The 19,266-nt window shown below is 41.7% G+C and overlaps 1 protein-coding gene across 1 annotated transcript in view; it reads right to left on the reverse strand.

Annotated features, from left to right (window-relative positions):
* Nucleotides 1-19,266, reverse strand: part of nrxn3a (neurexin 3a) — a 232,902-nt gene that overhangs the window by 84,153 nt on the left and 129,483 nt on the right. The window contains exons 9-11 of the mRNA XM_028565234.1: nt 5,060-5,353; nt 4,371-4,518; nt 2,651-3,034 (exon numbers count right to left, since the gene is read on the reverse strand). Of these exons, the coding sequence (XP_028421035.1) occupies nt 2,651-3,034; nt 4,371-4,518; nt 5,060-5,353 (826 nt within the window). The remainder of the gene's footprint in view (nt 1-2,650; nt 3,035-4,370; nt 4,519-5,059; nt 5,354-19,266) is intronic.

The raw sequence follows: 19,266 nt of genomic DNA on the forward strand, positions 1-19,266 counted from the left end.
GCATCACTACAATCTTCATCTAAGTAATCATCATTCAAAAACATTTGAAAAGGTCACTAACAATAACTTTAAAGATCTCATAAATCAATCGTGTCAGTGATGTAAGTCAGTTGAACAGGTGAGGCGAACATAACGTCAGTCGACTAACAGTTACAACCAGGCTCGGTAGTGAACAACTGGCTGATTCAGTATTTTAAGCTGAGCTGCACCCCTGAATATTCGATTAAAAAAGATCAGTTGCTTTGCCCTCATTGTTCTCTCTGAAGTTTGCTGGAAGTGATGTAATGTAGAGTTTTATGTGGAGTGAGCACATTTAAATGCTAAATTGCTCATATGGAAATAACGAGAGTAACACGTGAAACAGCTTTAAAAGTGAAGTATTCCCTTCCCCCTTTTCTAGGACTGGAAATCTTTATTTAAAAATACCAACGATTGAGAACCACTGCTGTAGGCCACCACTGCCTCACGATGTTATGGTACAGAACAACTGCACTGTAGCTACAACAAGCATGACTCTGACTGCTAGAAAGTCCCATATATACTGACAATATCAAGCCTAAACATTGCAAGGGAAAATTGTGTGTGCGTGTGTCCTCTCTGTCTTTTTCTCTGTCTCTTTACGAACTGCGACTGCAGTCTGTGTGTGTGTGTGTGTGTGTGTGTGTGTGTGTGTGTGTGTGTGTGTGTGTGTTTGTCATCATGGAAAAATGTGTATAGGAGACACATACTGTAGTTGAAACTACCACTAAAGCAGATTTAAGTACTTTGTCTGCATGATACACCTGTTTGAATTTGACCTCCAACAGTTGTTCATCTGCCTTGTGGCCATTTTTTTCTCACTATGTTTTGGCTTTGGTACAGGAATATGATGAACATTCTTAATCCTGTTTACACAGCTCTGATTGGCTCTATTGTTTCGCCAACCAGGTAAGGTCAGTGAGCTCAGCACCAGACCTTTTTATATTTATATTTAGTGTGGAACCAGGCTAGCTCAGGAGAAACTTAGCAATGTCTCAGTTAGACATCTTTTCTAAACTCTGAGATGTCATTACTTAGCTCAAACATTTGCTGAAAAAGCATTAAGACAGCCAAACCACTTCAGAGTGAAAACGAAATGTGTCATGATGTAAAGGTCCCATAATGTAAAAAGTAAGATTTCCATGTCTTTTGGGATTACAGAACAGGTTGAGGTGTTACCAAAAAATACTTCCAAAGAATCAAAACGCTCAATCCACAGAGAAATGCACACAGCCAGTATTCAGAAACAGTGCCTTTAAACGAGCCATCGGGACTTCCGACTTCTGTAGGTCTGAATCAGCTCAACTGATTGATTATTCATTTCAGATTATTCATTTCATTTTAAAGTTATAATCTGGTAAAGTGCATCAACTGTCATGGCCCTCTAAGATGTTACAAGTTGCCAAGGTAAAGGCAAACAGCCCACTTAGTCACAGCCAGCTGGGGATGTGTGAAGAAAGACTCAGTGTAGTAGTTTAATAATAAGTAAGTAGTTTAATAATCACGAGTTGATGTATTACCCAGGGAAAGGTTTCTGTGGGACACCCTGACAGCTGATAGCTAATTAATTAAGATCTTTCTCAAGATCTAGTCAACACAATGTCAGCCACTGTCAGCTCAGCAGTAAGCACAGACCTTTGTATCTCTTCATCATATTGGTACAGCAATATGATGAAGAGATACAAGGGCAATGCATTGCTGAGGCACTTTTCTGTTCATGTCACATAGGACTATATTGTATCAGTCATTTGCGTATCTGTAACCTTGAATAATATGTAGGAGTGACATACTGCCCAACTTTTTATACTGCCGGTATCGTTTCAGGGGCCACCTTATTCATATACTGCATTTCAAGACGGGATATGACATAACATGTCATCAAGACAGGAAGAGTTAGTGCGCTGGGCTTTAAAACCAATTTGACATAGGGGCCAAACAGTGGAATAATAACTTGTGTGTCTGTCAGGTGATGCCATGGGGCCCAAAAAGACTTACATGGTGAAAGACACGTTAGTAAATCAGTTGATACATTTCTTTTGAGTGTCACAACCCTCGTGAAGGGACATGTTTCACTATCAGAATTTAATCCCCATTCATTTTAGTGAAGTGCTAAACCGGAAGTAGCCAGTTCGGCCGGTGGAGGTCTCTAGTGCACATGGTCTATGGGCCATGCCCATCGGCGCCGATCATCCAGGTCATTTTATACACGGAAGTTGAACTTTTTTGTCTTCATGCGCCACTGAGCAACTCTCATAGTAATAAATGGAAGGTTTTTTTTATACATCCATGGTTGTAAAGACTTGTCTAAATGCGGATCAAATATGGCTTCTTCTGTCCACATTTGGTGAACACATATACTCACATTCTTTGTGGTTCTGAATATCCCATAATCTACTATACACCAGGAGATTTTTTGGATTTCTTCTCTGTGGTTGGGCAATTGGATTTAGTATCTGTCTCCCACTACTACAGTTAGTCTGCAAGTAGGACTTCCTTTACCAGTGTTGTGATTACTGTTTCTCCCTTGCTTCTCCAGTCCTCAAGTCTCTCTGTTGTTTTAGACCCCATTGCTTCTGCCTTGGAGAAAGTATCAGTATGTTCTAAGATTTATGCAAATTAAAAAAGCATTTACCTCTTTCACAGGTGCGTGACCAGAAGCCAGTACCAGTGCAGTCGCAGATGAATCGATTCCAGCCTTCTTTGCAGACACCTCGGTTCTTGCATGGGTAGCTCTCACACTGCTTGCCTGGTTGCTTGTTGCAAGAGGGTTTGATGCCAGCGCCATTTTGTGCCTCAGCAATCTGACGGATGTCTTTGCTTCGACCGTCAATGAAAAGGTCACGGATACAGCCCACATAGCCATAGTTGAGCATCGCCGTCCAGAGCTCAGTGGGCAGGATGAGGTTGGTGCGGTCATTGGGAAGCCCCCCTAAGTACATGTCGCCCTCTAAGTCCAGAATCTCGCTCTCACCACTGGCTGTGAACGGGGTCCTTCTGCTGTTTACGGAGATGGTCCCTGTGGTGGGGATGGAGGGAGTAGGGATCAGGTACAGGGCTGAATTGGTCTTTGTAAATGATAGTGTGGTCTAGACCTAGTGTCCTGAGATAACTCCTGTTATAATTTGACACTAGAAATAAAACTACAAATTGAATTGAATACTACTATTCATCCTGAACTTTCTAAGACATTTGTTGTACTGTATCATCATGTGTTTTAGAATGAAATCAAATTAAATTTATTCAAGTTTATGTTTTTTAAGGAAAGGCAACAAATCTTCAGCAACAACTTCTTAAAGGTCCCATGGCATGACAATTTCACTTTATGAGGTTTTTTAACATTAATATGCATTCCCCCACGAGCAAAGTGGCAGTTGGTCAAGGCCACACCCCCACCCTCCACCTTGCCCCCCCTCTCTCCTCCTCAATAGCTATAGACACAGAAATGGCACGTCCTAAGGAAAGCTCATTGTGGGACTGGCTCTAGTGGCTGTAATTCTGCACCAAGGCTGAATTTCGGGAAAGAGACTTCAGATACAGTATTAGGGAACCACTAAGGCCTATATAAAAGAGACTTCAGATACAGTATTAGGGAACCACTAAGGTCCTATATAAAAGAGACTTCAGATACAGTATTAGGGAACTACTAAGGTCTATATAAAAGCATCCAAAGAGCCCATGTGATGGGACCTTTAAGTCAGTTTTCCATAAAATAATAGTATTGAATAATTCATGAAAAGTAAAGCTTTTGGTTTACTTTTGTATTTTGGATAATTGTACATCTACTGGAGTTCATGAAAATGTGATTTTTTTAAAATGTATATACTTCAAATAGGGGTTTTTATAGAAAAATTGTATTTAAATTCCAGGGAGCTTATTCCCTGGAGTCCGTATGTTTTCTCGCCTTGCAGTTTTCCGTGGATTAGGGTGGCACCTAAATTATGGTTTCAGTTGCCGCTGTGGTCCTGCTCGGCACCCTGCTACACCCTGCTATGCCCTGCTACATCCTGCAGTGCCTTCTACGCCCTGAACTACTACAACTACAATTTCTAGTCATAGTTGCATTATCTTTATTGTTACTATAATTGACACTGTTCATCATAACCCCAACCGGCCCTGGCAGACAACAGCCTGAAGGTCTGTCCAAGGTTTCAGCCTAAAAGAAAGGTTTTCCTCACTACTGTTACTGGAATTGTTGGAATTGTAAATTATAGTTTGTGTGTTTGTGAGTGTGGTCTAGACCTACTCTAGATGTAAAGTGTCTTGACATAACTTGTTATGATTTGATACTAAAAACAAAATTGAATTGATTAAATTAAAATTAAATAAATTCATGATTCACCAACACAACTGACCTGAGCGTCCATCTCTCTGGATGTCCACGTGAAACCAGGCACCATCATTGACCTTTGTCTGCGTGGCCTTCACCTTGATAGTCCCTGAGCCCATGTCCAACAGAAGGTACAAGCTGCCATCCAGCAGCTCCACTGCAAAGAAGTCCACCTGCAAAAGGTCAAAAGAACACATCAACAGATCAATCAAACTGCCTTCTCTGAAAAAAGGAATGCAAGATGTGGTTCTTGAAGTGGCATGTCTATTGAGAAAAGGCAGGACATGTGACAAATACACAATTAGAGAACTAGTGTATTCTATTTGAATCCCTCATTGTGCAGTAGGCTCTCTGCAGCATGCAGTTGAAACTGCTGGCTGCAGAGACCGAGCCGGGCAAGCGAAGAGAGAGAGAGAGAGAAAGAGCGTAACAATCTGTCGGTGAGATAACTAAAGCTTATGTTATGATTGTTTCACAGCAATTACGGTCTAAAGCGCAAATAAATAGCCATCAAACATGCCTCTAAACAAATTATAATGATGTATGATGCATGTGAAGGTCATGCAGGTCATAGAATAAGTCAAATGCAACTGATTTAGCCTTTTTCTCTTCAAGACTTCCAAACAGCAAGTATGGTTTCATTTGACCTAATATTTGCAGACTTCTTAAAGCAGAGTTGAAATGAGAAAGAGATCTTTGGGATTATGGACTGACCTTGGTGTTCTTCTGGCTGCGGGCAGTGTCTTTGCGCTCCTGAGGTTTGCCATGGGTGAAGAGGATTAGGCCGTTGGGCTCAGTTGTGCGGAAATCGAAAGAGATGGATCCCATCCGCTTGGTGTTCCACTTTGGGAGGCTGATGTAGGCCTCGGGAGTCTCGAAAGAAATGGGGTCCAGAGTGGCTACATTTTCACACTTGTAGGCCACTTCACCCTGGATTTTCATCTTAGGGTCCACAATGCGAGCCAACCGGGACAACTCAAGACGGATGTCATTGTTCTTATACACCACCTGTGATAGGGCAAGGATAGCATTACGATTATTCTTCTATTTTGCTATTGTCAAAGATAGATATCTTTCCTCTTGTCACTTAACCAAGTACCTCTGGTAACACTTTACAATCAAATGAGGATAAACATTGGTTAATACATCAAGTGGCTATGTCGTTTTTCTTATCAAACCAGAAAAAGACCTTAAAATGAATTAAAGTGGATATGAATTTTGACTCAAACTCATATATTTCCAAGCCTGTCGATTGAGACTGAAATGTCCTGTATGATGATTAAAAAAGGAATCAAGCTTTAAAGAGAGTGCTCAACTTACTTAGATATTAACATATGATGAATGTGTCGGATTGATTCTAACACAATACTTTCCGAGCTACTTATCTCCAGCTAGCTAGCCGGTTTCTCTCTGGGACATCAATGGCTAAACAAAGTTGTTTAATGCAGTGTTGAGGAAGAGGAAACAGCGCTGTCCACCTGACGCTGCTTTACTTGCCGATTCAACTGCAATTGAGTATCCACATTCACGTCCACATTTGTATTTCCCTGCACAGCCAGGAATGGAACATTTAACCTACAGCAACAGTATGAAAGCACTGAGAGTGAACCAAAACAGTAGAGTTGTGTGCCGGACAGCCAAACAATAAGCTGGAGCACACTATAAAGCTCCTTAACGGCGAGCAGAGCTGCGGATTCAGATGATAATTCTCCGTCTGTTCATCCCTACCAGATACACCTTTCACATTACACATTGTTTCCACATTGCCATGTAATACATTGTTATTATAAATAATGTTGATTGTAGTTGTTTTAAAGGACCAGTGGCACCAGTGGCACCAGAAATGCAATATAATATTCATAATTATGTTTTTATTAGTGTATAATCACCTGAAACTATTAATTGTTTTTGTCAGTTTAGAATGAGCCCTTCATAACTACATAGGGAGAGCGTCCTCTTCCACATGGCCTGCCATATTGCACCGCCATGTTTCTACAGTAGCCCAAAAGTGATAACCCAAACACAGGCTTTAAAGAGGCCTTTCCGAGTTTCTACATTACCTGAAGTCCACTATAGGTTCTACTACAAACTTAGAAAGGGAAGGGTGATGCAAGGCGTTGGTTCAGTTGGTTGCATTCTGCAACCTCACCACTAGATGCCACTAAATCCTACACGTTGTTCCTTTAAATGCACATAGCACACTCTACAGAAGCACAACCTGGGCAGATAAAGCTTGGTAAGGCAGACTTTATGTTAATAAAGCTCAAATGAAAACCTACACAAAAGCAGAGTGTGAAGCTATTCTGTGAGCTGACGTGGTCTGACATGGCTCAACAACACACACACACACACACACACACACACACACGCATACAAACAGCAATGGTGCTTGGCTTTATCTATCTAATAAATAAGGAAGCCTCTGTGTCTGTGTGTGTGTGTGTGTGTGTGTGTGTGTGTGTGTGTGTGTGTGTGTGTGTGGTCTGTCTTTGAAATATCTCATAACCCGTTCATCCAAACTACTTCACACTTGGTTTCCTGGGTACCTAATGAACTTGGAACTGGATTTTGGAGCATTTGAAGCAATTTGGACAGCATTGGATATTGGATATTAAAAAACTGTGAATAAAACTAAACGGCCGAACAAGAAAGGTTGAGGAAAAAATTGACTTTTAAAAAAGAAAAAGAAAAAAAACTGCTGAAGCAGCACGCAGCTCTGTACAGCAACGGGTGTGGGGGAGGTTTACCGGCTTTGACTGCAGTTCACTTTTTGATGCTTCCAACGTTACATGATTGCTGGATATAGGCTACCAAGCAAACTTTTCCTCACTTTCCTTTTCAGCAGATAGCTGACAGGAACATTGCAACTGTTGTGTTGAAAAAGTTTGGAAAAAAGCCGTTACCATAACGCTTGCTTTTCCGTGTCTACCCTTCACAATAAAACCCCAGCTTAACTTCACTCAGAGCAATAAGCTAAATATATGAGCTAAATAAACTCAATAAAAAGCCATTCGGTCCCTAGTCACTACACTTTGCATTTACCTTCATTCTGGACTATACATCTGCCCATTGCACATGCTATTCTTTGCAATTCTGCACTCAACCCATTCAGCCTCTTTTTGTTATTTTGTCTGTATTTTTTTGTATATTGTTTATTTCTTATTAATGTTTAATATGTTTGTTTGTTTATGTATGCACCAACCACCAAGGCAAATTCCCCATAAGTGTACTTATTATGGCAATAAAACCTTTTTCTGATTCGGACAAAACAAGGAACAGCTGATGCAGCAGTGCTGCATGCCATATTTGATTGACGTAGCTTTCAAATGACACTTTTGAGGCAAAGATAACTCATGTTTGTTAAATGTCTGTTGCCTCGACTCCTCTCTCCTCGAGTCATTTCCTAGACTCCTCGGCTCCAATCTGTCCAAAATAGGAATTTGGAAAGGGCTATTGTTGCTCCTACTAAGGGCTAATACTTTCCCCAGTGTTCAGTTTATCATTATGAGTGCTAGCTTTAGCATTAGCATGGTAAGCTAGCATTGCATCAATTTAACTTGCTTCATTGTAAACATGAATCACAACCAGTTGGAAGAAATATCAGAAAGGTCCAGTTAGGCTCTGAAGAGCAACACAGGTGTTTTCAGTTCATCAGGGTGATTAGACAGTAGAGACTGGGATTAAATGACATCTTCTTGATGCCAAGATGTGCTGGCAAAGTGCAGCGAAGCGTACATTCACAAAGCATCTCTCGCCTCTCTCTCTCTCCTCCCGTGAGTGTTTGGTTGTGTGTGCATGTGCGTGTGTGTCTGTCTGTCAGTCTCTCTTTGTGTGCTTGATCGTGTCTAGCTGTAGACACAGCTGAGAAGTTCAAGACAGCCAAAATCACCATAAACCTGGGTGTTTTATTTTGAAATTTGTATTTCGGCTGCACTGTGGCCTTCCTGTATGTTATACCTACCTGGCATGACATATTCGCTCACAGAAGAAATAGAGGAGACGCCGAAACGACTGCGCCTGATTGCAGCCGGATGAACTGACAGATTAGATAACACAGGCGCCGAAATACAAATAGCTTTGCATCACGGCGCTTCCGCGTCCTGTGTGTTTTTGGCTTAAGTTAAGTGTTAACTTTCTTTACTTATTATTATAAGAATGTCAGAGGTAGTATTTTGTAAAATATATATGTAGAGTGTGGATTTGATATGGCAAGAAGGTTTGGAAAGGAATGATACAGCCACTTTCCATGTCCTACATTGACGTGAACAAAATAAGTTCAACTGCAGTTTGGAACCAACTGCAGCCCTTTATAGTTAGGGTTTAAACTTATGTATATATACTTATTTAAAGCCACATCAAATCATGTTGACTGTAAACCTGTAATATCATTAACAATAACAAACACATATTATAACCATTTATTTTCATTTTTACATATTTTTCACTACTGTATATATTATGTTTATGCTGTATCATACACGTAGGTAACTGTAACTTCTCATATACTGGCTCCTACCAAACCCAAATTAATAAATAATAATAAAAAATAATAAAAAACAATGAATAAAGAAATGACTGACACTATTATTATAGAGTTGGATCCCCGGTCCGGGCAGGGCCTTTCTGTGTGGAGACTGCATGTCCCCCCCATGTTTGTGTGGGTTTCCTCCCACCATGAAGACTTGCATGCTAGGTGACTACAGTTGAAAATTAGCCAGCTGGCTAACACTGGCAGATTTACAGAAATGTTGATTAATGTGCATTGTCTTCATCAATAAATACATTATTTGTTTATCAAAGTTGTTCTCCGCTTATCGATTCAACACTACAGTTTATTGGCATTAGGCAAAAACATGGAATAAATGTTGAGGTTGCATTAACAGCAAATTAAAACAGGAACATATAAAAAAAACAGGAAGGCTTCTCATTAAAATAAAAAATGTAGTTTCAGCCACCGTCTTTATTCTCCTAGCTACTGAATTAGTCTGTGCTGCATCCAAACCAAGATACACAGTTTACATCCTCGCCATAAAGCTGCTTTGTATCAGACACTGTCCTGTATGAGCAAGTGTCCTGCCAGTGATGGAAAACAAATGAATGAAAACACTAAGTGGCCAATCTTTTATCACAGCCGCCCTAAATGCTATCAATAACAACGGGAGGATGGAGTCACGGAGGGGATGTGTGTGTAAATTGAAATCTGCTCAAGTGGAAAATTGAAGGCCTTTTTTCTCTCTAATTCTCTGGGCAGAGAAAAGCCCTCTGTCTGCCTATATGGCCATATATATATATATATATATATTAGGGCTGGGCAAGTTAACGCGTTATTATTGCGTTAACTCATTAATTAATTAACGCCGCATTAATGCCGTTTTTATTATTTCTTTTATTATTGTAAAAGTTTTGTAAGTGTCTGTGCTGCTTACAGGAACCGGAAAAGAAAAACAAAAGATAAACAAACCAACAAACATGGAGAATGGTACGGAACTTTTGCATGGCCATTTTCATTTTAAAGTTCTTCCAGACGGCACAGTCGACAGAACCAAAGTTATTTGTAACCACTGCAAAGTAGAATTTTCTTATCTCCGGAGTACTTCCAGTCTGAAATATCACCTAAACGCAATACACACTGTTGATACCAGCAAATCATTCAACGAAACAAACAGTGGACGCAAGGCTTCTGCAGAAGTATAGATAAACAAAGGCAAAAGAAGCTAACAAATACCATAGCTAAGTGGATAGCTACAGACTGCAGGCCCATTAGTGTTGTGGAGGACGTCGGTCAGAGAAACATTCTGAGAATCGCAACAAATGACGGCAGGTATGAGATTCCCTCAAGACGCACCATCACAAGAAGAATACACAAGTTGTATGAAAAGGAGAGGACTGCAAAAGCGACAACTTTACAACGTGTTCCTCTCACTGGGGACTACTGGACATCACTGGGTAACCACAATTATGGAGGAAATATTAATTCAAATTGAAAGTCCAAAGAGAAATTGAAAGTCCAAAGAGAAAACAAAGCGAGATCAAATTAAAAATGTTATTTTTTTTTTTGATTTTCCATTTGGCTTTGGCTTTTGAATTTAATATTTGGCTTTTGAATTTCAATTTATCATTGGCTTTTAATTTTCATTTAATATTTGGCTTTTGAATTTCCATTTAACATTGACTTTTAATTTTCATTTAATATTTGGCTGTTGAATTTTAATTTAACATTGGCTTTTAATTTTCATTTAATATTTGGCATTTGAATTTCCATTTAACATTGCCTTTTCATTTGGACTTGACACATGTCAATGTAAATGAGGAGGCGTGGCCCAAAGGCTGGTGGGAGGGTCTGAAACGAAAGGGGTGCAGAGGCACCTTATGAACAGCAGGGGGAGCTTACATCTGTCTGCAGCTTCACCAGGGCTTGGCCTTTTATTTCACATGATAGAAAATGATGATGTAGGCTAAACACAAACAACATTTCTGCAACAACAGTGAAGTTTTCATGTAGTTACTATAATTGGGCCCGTGTTAGTGAGTACTACATTAGGACTGTATTTAAAGCTGATTCTGGTTGGGCGCTGCATTCACATGTTCTGACTGTAATGAAAACAGAGGAGAGACATTATGCTGAAATCTTTGTGCTTCACCTCACTCTAACAGGGACATTTGGTACTGAACATAGACTGGTTATGCTTCTCCCTGATAAAAGAAAAAAAAAATTCTGCTGTTATCTCAGAAATTGCCTGTTTTAAAGGAGAATTCCGGCCAATTTTTACGTTAATCTTGATCGCTATAGCTACGCGAGTACTTTCGATAGAAAAAACCCCAACCCGAATCAGTGCAGGTAACACGGAGAAGCTGCAGCTACGTACTACAAGCGTCCCCTGAGCTAAAACGGCAGTGCTTGGGGCAAGTTTTAGAGTGCTTTTGTGCCTCTTAACAGACACAAAATGCAATTAATATGTCTGTGCCACAAGAACAGGGCCCTTACGTGTCAACAAGATGCGTTTTCAACTCAGACATTGTTTAAATTCACCTACCCTGGTCCCTGTCTCGATCCTGCCAGTAGCTAGCTTGCCCTGCTAGCTGATAGCCGTTAGCTGCTAGCTGCCGTTTGGTGAGTGTATTCAGACAGGCTTCCGTGATAATCATCCCAAAAACAATCCACGGAGCGGTGGTGGTGTGGCTATGTCCTCCAGAGGACAGGTCATGTCATGTCTTGAAGTGTATTCCCCCCTAAAAAAAACAATAGTGCGGTAGTAGCTGTTAGCTGCTAGCTGCCCTCCGGTGAGTGTGTACAGCCAGATAGCTGTTAGCCGTTAGCTGCTAGCTGCCGTCCGGAGAGTGTATTCAGCCAGGCATCTGTGCTAATCATCCCAATAAAAATCCACGGAGCGCCCGGTGGGTTGGTGGATATCCAGCATAGGACAGATCATGCCTTTGCAGCGAAAGGTTTAGATTATTTCCCCCTCAAAATAGGTAATTGAGCACTGTAGTGGTTATGACCATATCAGTGACTATGTAACTACATGGAAACGGGCACAAAGGCACTCTAAAACTTGCCCCGAGCACTGCCGTTTTAGCTCAGGGGATGCTTGTAGTACGTAGCTGCAGCTTCTCCGTGTTACCTGCACTGATTCGGGTCGGGTTTTTTTCTATCGAAAGTACTCGCGTAGCTATAGCGATCAAGATTAACGTAAAAATTGGCCGGAATTCTCCTATAATGTTATGATTGTGGCTCAAGATTTTGTGGGCAGTTTTATTTTATATATAATAAAGAGGATAACATGAATGCCCTGGCAGTGGCAATAAGCTTTAATTTTGTATTTGCTTTGATTACATTGTTTAAGTTGAGACTAAATATTTTATTTATTTTATTTTATTTAACTGCTACTGTATGAACAAAATGCTGATGTTAAAAGTGATGTGACGCGTTTTTTATGCTACAACATTTTTCATCACATACAGCAAACATCTCCTCACTATCCGCTAGCTGCCTGTCCCCTGAACACACTGTAAAAAAATGCAGTCACATCACTTAGAGCACCTTTAAGTGTTTGCAGAACAAATGTTATGGCATTTTCGTTCATATGGCAAGCATTTGAAATAAAATTGCGCTATACACTACTTTTGAATTCATTATTGGATTTTGCGTATAACATGCGATCAATCGCAATTAATCAGGGAAATCATGCGATTAATGGTAATTAAAACTTTTAATCGTTGCCCAGCCCTAAGATATATATATATATATAGACACAAAACAAACACACCCTCTCCTCCGTTTCTCTCTCTTTTATATTAATGTCTGCTCCTGCTCGATAATCCAGCAGCAGATTTGAAAGCAAATCAATTCATCCCTTCAGGTGCTCAGACACTGGATGGGAAATTGACTTTTCCTTTTCTCTCCTCTCTTCTCCCTCACATTCTTTGTTGCCTTTCCTTCACTTTTTGTTCCAGCCGTCCTCCTCTCACTCCCTCCGTCTTCCGATATCTCATTCCCCCACCTTTCTACAAGAAGCAGCCGTTCCTTCTGCTGTTCTGACTGAACATGAATACCCTGAGCTTCTTGAGCAGCTCTCTTCCAAAATAAAAGCCTCAATAAAAATGACTTCCACTTGGAATTCCGTTGTCTCCAGTGGCCAACTGGTTTTGATGCAAGTAATGGTAACAGTTAAAATCTGCTATATCTTCATATAAATAATTATAATAAAATCTGCATTGCTTTCTCTATGGCTGACTGTTAACGGTGAGTCAACAGAGCCTTGCATTTGTTGCGCTAAACACCTGGGGTTAAAATGAGATGCGGGGAAGGCTTTTGATTCACTAAGCTGGCCTTTTATGTTGAGACCCTTAACAGTGTTGGCTTAGACAACAAATTTAGCTTTTTTTTTTTACAATAATCCAATTTCCAGAGTAAAGAATACTAAACGCTCAAAATATGAGTTGGACCAACATTATTTCTTTAAGTATATACAGGTGAGAAGTTATCTTACGAAACATCTAGAAGAGGATATATAAATAAAAAAAGACTTATTTCATGATTGAAAATAAAAGTAAAGTGAAAGAAAAGCTTTCAAATATCTACAAAATATTGCAACAGCTCAACCATTGTAATTGTAAAAAATAAATGGGAAAAATAATTACAAATGTATCAGCAGAAGATTGGTAAGAGTCCCAAACTGGAACCTTTCAGACATCACAATCAAAATCCTGGAGGGAATTTGCCTGAAAAGTGAGCATGAGATATTTGTATGATGCCTTATATGCATGGGAAATGTTCCCCCTTAGCAAGGACTAGTTGCTGGACAGGGTGTGGAGAACAAGTAGCAAATTATACACACACATCCTTTACATGTCTAATATTAATACCCTTTTTGGGAAGAGGCTGACCAAACCCTAAAGTAATTTTTCTTTTTAATTTAAAGAGCCTCTGAAACTAGAAAATATTTTGGGTATTAATCTTTTTAATATGTGTGGGTGACAGCTATAAAGCAGGTGACAAGGAAACAGCCAAATCCACCAAAATTAAATTCATGGCTATCAACAATAGAACAAATGTTGGACATGGAAAAAATATTTCCATCAGTGATCAGATACACAAATGGAATAAGAATCTGTAATCTAGTCAAAGATTTGCAATAAAGTACCCCCATCTTAATTTCAATACCCCCTATCCACGATGTTCCACTTCCGGGATTGCTCCATTGCCGCCGGAAATTCCGTCCGGATGTCCATTACCTTACTCTTTCTTTGTGTTGCTTTCTAAACCCCGGTGGATTTATGAGGACTATGGTTAACTGCTCCTCAGATCTCTGCTGGGTAAATCCAGACAGCTAGCTAGACTATCTGTCTAATCTGAGTTGTCTTTTTTTTTTATTATTATAATTTTTTGGGCTTTTCCGCCTTTATTTGATAGGACAGCTAGGTGAGAAAGGGGAGAGAGATCGGGAATAGGGTCTAGCCAGACCCTCCTTCGCAGTGCTGTGGAGGAAGGTCAGGCAAATCGAGACTACCCCTTTCCATACCCTACCCCATACCCTCATCTCTTTATTTATCTACTAATTAGGGATGTCACAATACCAAAAATCTAGTAGTCGGTAACAATACCACCAAAAGTACACGATAGTCGATACCACAGTCGATTCCACGGTGTGTAAAAGAAGAAAGAAAAAAAGAATAATACGTATACATTAATTCAATTTATTTAAACATTTGAACATTATAAAAATAACACAACAATAGTGGCAACTACAGATATTGTAGTAGAAATGTAGTCATTGATACCAATACCAGTGAAATTTCATAATTCTTAATACCTAATTTGATACCACAGTAAAAAACAAAACAATAAATCCCCAATCCCCAGACAGTACCAGTCAAAAGTTTGGACACGCTTTTCCATTCAAGTAAATGATAAAGTGTGTCCAAACTTTTGACTGGTACTGTATTACAGGATAACACTTGAAGGGAGGGTTCAGTGTCAGTTTTGTATTTTTATTCGTTACTGTTTTGGTGTGGAGTGGAAGTGTTTGAGTAGAGGGGGCAAGGAGAGCGTGATTGGCATGTAATCTGGAGAAAACACCAGTCTTCTGGACCCACAGCCTGCTGCTCTGATGCCTGGCATCACTGCACAGCCAGCGTACGGTAACATCTTCCATGAGTTCACCCGGAACTCCCAGACAGCAAGCATGTTTAGTTACGTCTGTTTCTCTCTGCCGTTGTGGTTTTTCACATAGAACCGGGCTGGTTAAAGTTAACTTAACTGACGTTATAGAGGTCCCCCAAACACAAGCATTAAAGTTAGCTAAATGTCAGCTATTGTAGCTAACGTTAGGCTGTGACAGCCAACGGCAGAACAAACAGACTTACTTTCTGATTGGGAGCTCCAGGTGAAGTTGTGAAAGCCGTTGCTGTAGATGTAACGTTACAGTAAAGCCGTGCATGGAGATAGGCACTCTGTTTTTCTGTGCTGGTCGGCATTCATCTTCTGCCCCCGTCAGGTCCGGAAGAGGCGCAGCAGCGATGCTAACACAGTGCTTACTGTGCTTCAAAAAAATGGGCATTGTCTGTGTTTTGTCATTTTAGAATCTAAAGGTATTGCAAGTATCAGTTCTTGTGACATCCATACTACTAATTTAAATTTACATCCCTCTCACTTGCTGACATGCACACAGGCTTCCCAGCGTTTAAGCTGACAACATGTTCACTTCACTGACCTAAGCAAATCTCAGTGTTTCACTCAACATTCACTTATCAGAACTGGACTACTCTCTATGAACAGGAACAGTCTTAACATTTAAACATTAACGCTTTAGTGCGTAACTTCTTAAAATTAATGAATGTCCGTTACATTCAAGCCATCGCCAAATGAATTACTGCAAAGCTAATTAAGTCTAACTCTCTCTCTGTATTGCTCAGTATGGCTATGTTCAGAAGATTGTGTGTTTTGCACTCAGAAACTTGAGTGACGATAATGACCTCTTCTGAAGAGTCCATCATGTTATTTTAATCTTCTGTGTCCTCCTTGGTTACAAGTAACTGCGTGAAGGAGGGGTGGGGGTGGTGCGCGATCACAGAAGGCTTGTATCATGTGGATGCGCCGACCGTTTTGTTGTTATTACTTCCTCATTCCTCATGGGGGAAGAAAGAAACTACACACTATAGCTTTAACATAAACAGTCTTTTCTTTGAATGTAATAATGCCCTAAATAAAGACAGCTAAATAATCATTATGTAAAGCGGCAGTGTTTTGCCATAAAACCTCTGAAATAAAATGCCAAACAAGGTCCTTCATCAGTATCTTGCAAAACTCTTACAAAAGACAGTTACAGAAATGATTAATACAACAGTTTATACATATATTTTCTATATATATAGTCAAGGTATGGTTACATTTAGTCAAAAGTCCTCCTGGTTAAGCTAATGTTGTTTATTGCTAGGGTGCGCAGGGTTGTGCGGGGGATGGAGTGTCACTGACTCCTGTTGTGTTTTTTAACCCCACAAATGTAGCATACGTAGACTTTATTTTTTTCCCTCAGATCATTTATAGATCTCAACGTTACTGACCACACTCGAAGGCAGTTTCATTTCACGTAGAAAGAGAGAAGAAAAGAGATGGAGCGACTGTGCTTCGTGTTTTGCAGAAAACAGCTTGATTCACAAACTCCTTGGCAGTTCAGTGCTTTAGTGTTTGGTGTTTTAAAACTTTCTTATGGCAGCGATAAAGGCAGTGATGTTTCCTGTTTCCTATACGGGACTCTCACACCGCCTCAAAACACTCTGACAAGTCTGATCCACGCACACATGACTGAATGAATCCCTCTCAACTTTTCATTGCAGGACGCTGTGGTGGTTTATCAACTCCCCCACTGCCCAAGTGGTTAGGAAAACTTCCTTTGAGGGAGAAACCTTGGACAGACCCAGGCTCTTGGTAAGCAGTGTCTGACGGTGCCGGTTGGGGGTGTGATGAACAGTGGCAATTATAGTCACAATAAAGATAATGGAACTATGACTAGAAATAGTAGTAGTTCATGGTGTAGCAGGGTACTGCAGGGTGTTACAGGGTGCAGCAGGGCGTAGCAGGGCATAGCCGGGCACGGAGCAGGACCACGGCGACAGCTGCAGCCATGATTTAGATGCCACCCTAATGCATTATCCACTCAGACTTTGCATTTACAATACTTAGTTCACCCCCTTCTCTTTTTCCCCGGCATTGAAACACAATGCATTTATGGATCAGAACCTACACACAAATATAACTCAATCCACATGTGTCAGGCAATCCTGCACACACAATACATGCCAAATGTATTTATTTGTAAAATAGTTTCACAATTGTTCTAACTGGTTGGTATTTGTTTTTGATTAGATGCCATACCCATTGTAAAATCCTGTTTTTTTGTAGATCATGAAACAAAACCTCTCCGGAAACCATCACCTTATCATGGTGGAGAGGTTTGTGTGTCTCTATGAACCTGAGGGCTGGGTTGTCTGGAGCTTTGTGCTCCTGGTAGGGTCTCCCAAGGCAAAGTGGTCTCAGTTGAGGGGCCAGACAAAGAATGGTTCAAAAGCCCTATGAGTGACCGAGGTAGAGATGGAGTGACCCTGCCCGGAGGAAGCCCGGGGCCCCCGTCTGGAGCCAGGCCCAGATGGCGGGCTCGTCAGCGAGCGTCTGGTGGCCGGGTTTGCCACAGAGCCCGGTCGGGCACAGCCCGAAAAAGCTACGTGGCCCCCATCTCTCCATCCCATGGGCCCACCACCTGTGGGAGGAACCACGGGAAAACTCTGACTGTTGTTTGTGCATATGCACCAAACAAGAGTTCGGAGTATTCAGCCTTCTTGGAGACCTTGAGTGGAGTCCTGTATGGGGCTCCAGTGGGGGACTCCATTGTTCTGCTGGGGGACTTCAACGTGCACGTGGGTAATGATGGAGACACATGGAGAGGCGTGATTGGGAGGAACGGCCTCCCTGACCTAAACCAGAGTGGTTATTTGTTGTTGGACTTCTGTGCTAGTCATGGATTGTCTATAACAAACACCAATCGAACATAGGGATGCTCTTAAGTATACTTGGTACCAGAGCACCCTAGGCCAAAGGTCAATGATTGTTGTTTCATCTGATCTGAGGCCGTATGTTTTGGACACTCGGGTGAAGAAAGGGGCGGAGCTGTCAACCGATCACCATCTGGTGGTGAGTTGGGTCAGGGGGTGGGGGAAGACTCTGGCAGTCCTAGTAAGCCCAAACGGGTAGTGCGGGTAAATTGGGAACATCTGGAGGAGGCCCCTGTCCGACAGACTTTCAACTCACACCTCCGGCGGAGCTTTTCGTGAATCCCTGTTGAGGCTGGGGGCATTGAACCCGAGTGGACAATGTTCAAAGTTTCCATTGCTGAAGCTGCGGCGAGGAGCTGTGGTGCCTCAAGGGGCGGTAACCCACGAACACCGTGGTGGACACCGGTGGTCAGGGAAGCCGTCCAACTGAATCCCAGAGGACTCCGGAGGCAGTTGCAGGGTACCGAAGGGCCCGAAGGGCCCGAAGGGCTGCAGCCTCTGCCGTGAAAGAGGCAAAGCAGCGGGTGTGGGAGAAGTTTGGAGAAGACATGGAGAAGGACTTTCGGTCAGCACCAAGGTGCTTCTGAAAAACGGTTTGCCATCTCAGGAGGGGGAAGCAGGGAACCATCCAAGCTGTGTACAGTAAGGATGGGACACTGTTGACCTCAACTGAGGAGGTAATAGGGCGGTGGAAGGAGCACTTTGAGGAACTCCTGAATCTGACTATTACGCCCTCTATGTTAGAGGCAGAGCTGGAGGATGATGGGGGATCGTTGTCAATTTCCCAGGCAGAAGTCACTCATGCAGTCAAACAACTCCACAGTGGCAAAGCCCCTGGGATTGATGAGATCCGTCCAGAAATGCTCAAGGCTCTGGGTGTGGAGGGGCTGTCCTGGTTGACACGCCTCTTCAACATTGCATGGAAGTCTATGTGACAGTGCCAAAGGAGTGGCAGACTGGGGTGGTGGTTCCCCTTTTCAAAAAGGGGGACCAGAGGGTGTGTGCCAATTATAGGGGTATCACACTTCTCAGCCTCCCTGGTAAAGTCTACTCCAAGGTGCTGGAAAGGAGGGTTCGGCCGATAGTCAAACCTCAGATTGAAGAAGAACAATGTGTATTCCGTCCTGGTCGTGGAACAATGGACCAGATCTTTACTCTCGCAAGGATCCTGGAGGGAGCCTGGGAGTATGCCCATCCGGTCTACATGTGTTTCGTGGATTTGGAGAAGGCGTAGTATGCCCATCCGGTCTACGTGTGTTTCGTGGATTTGGAGAAGGCGTATGACCAGGTTCCCCGGGAGATACTGTGGGAGGTGATGCGGGAGTATGGGGTGAGGGGGTCTCTTCTCAGGGCCATCCAATCTCTGTACAACC

The sequence above is a fragment of the Perca flavescens genome, chromosome 20 (assembly GCF_004354835.1).
Source record: "Perca flavescens isolate YP-PL-M2 chromosome 20, PFLA_1.0, whole genome shotgun sequence".
Classification (NCBI taxonomy): domain Eukaryota; kingdom Metazoa; phylum Chordata; class Actinopteri; order Perciformes; family Percidae; genus Perca; species Perca flavescens.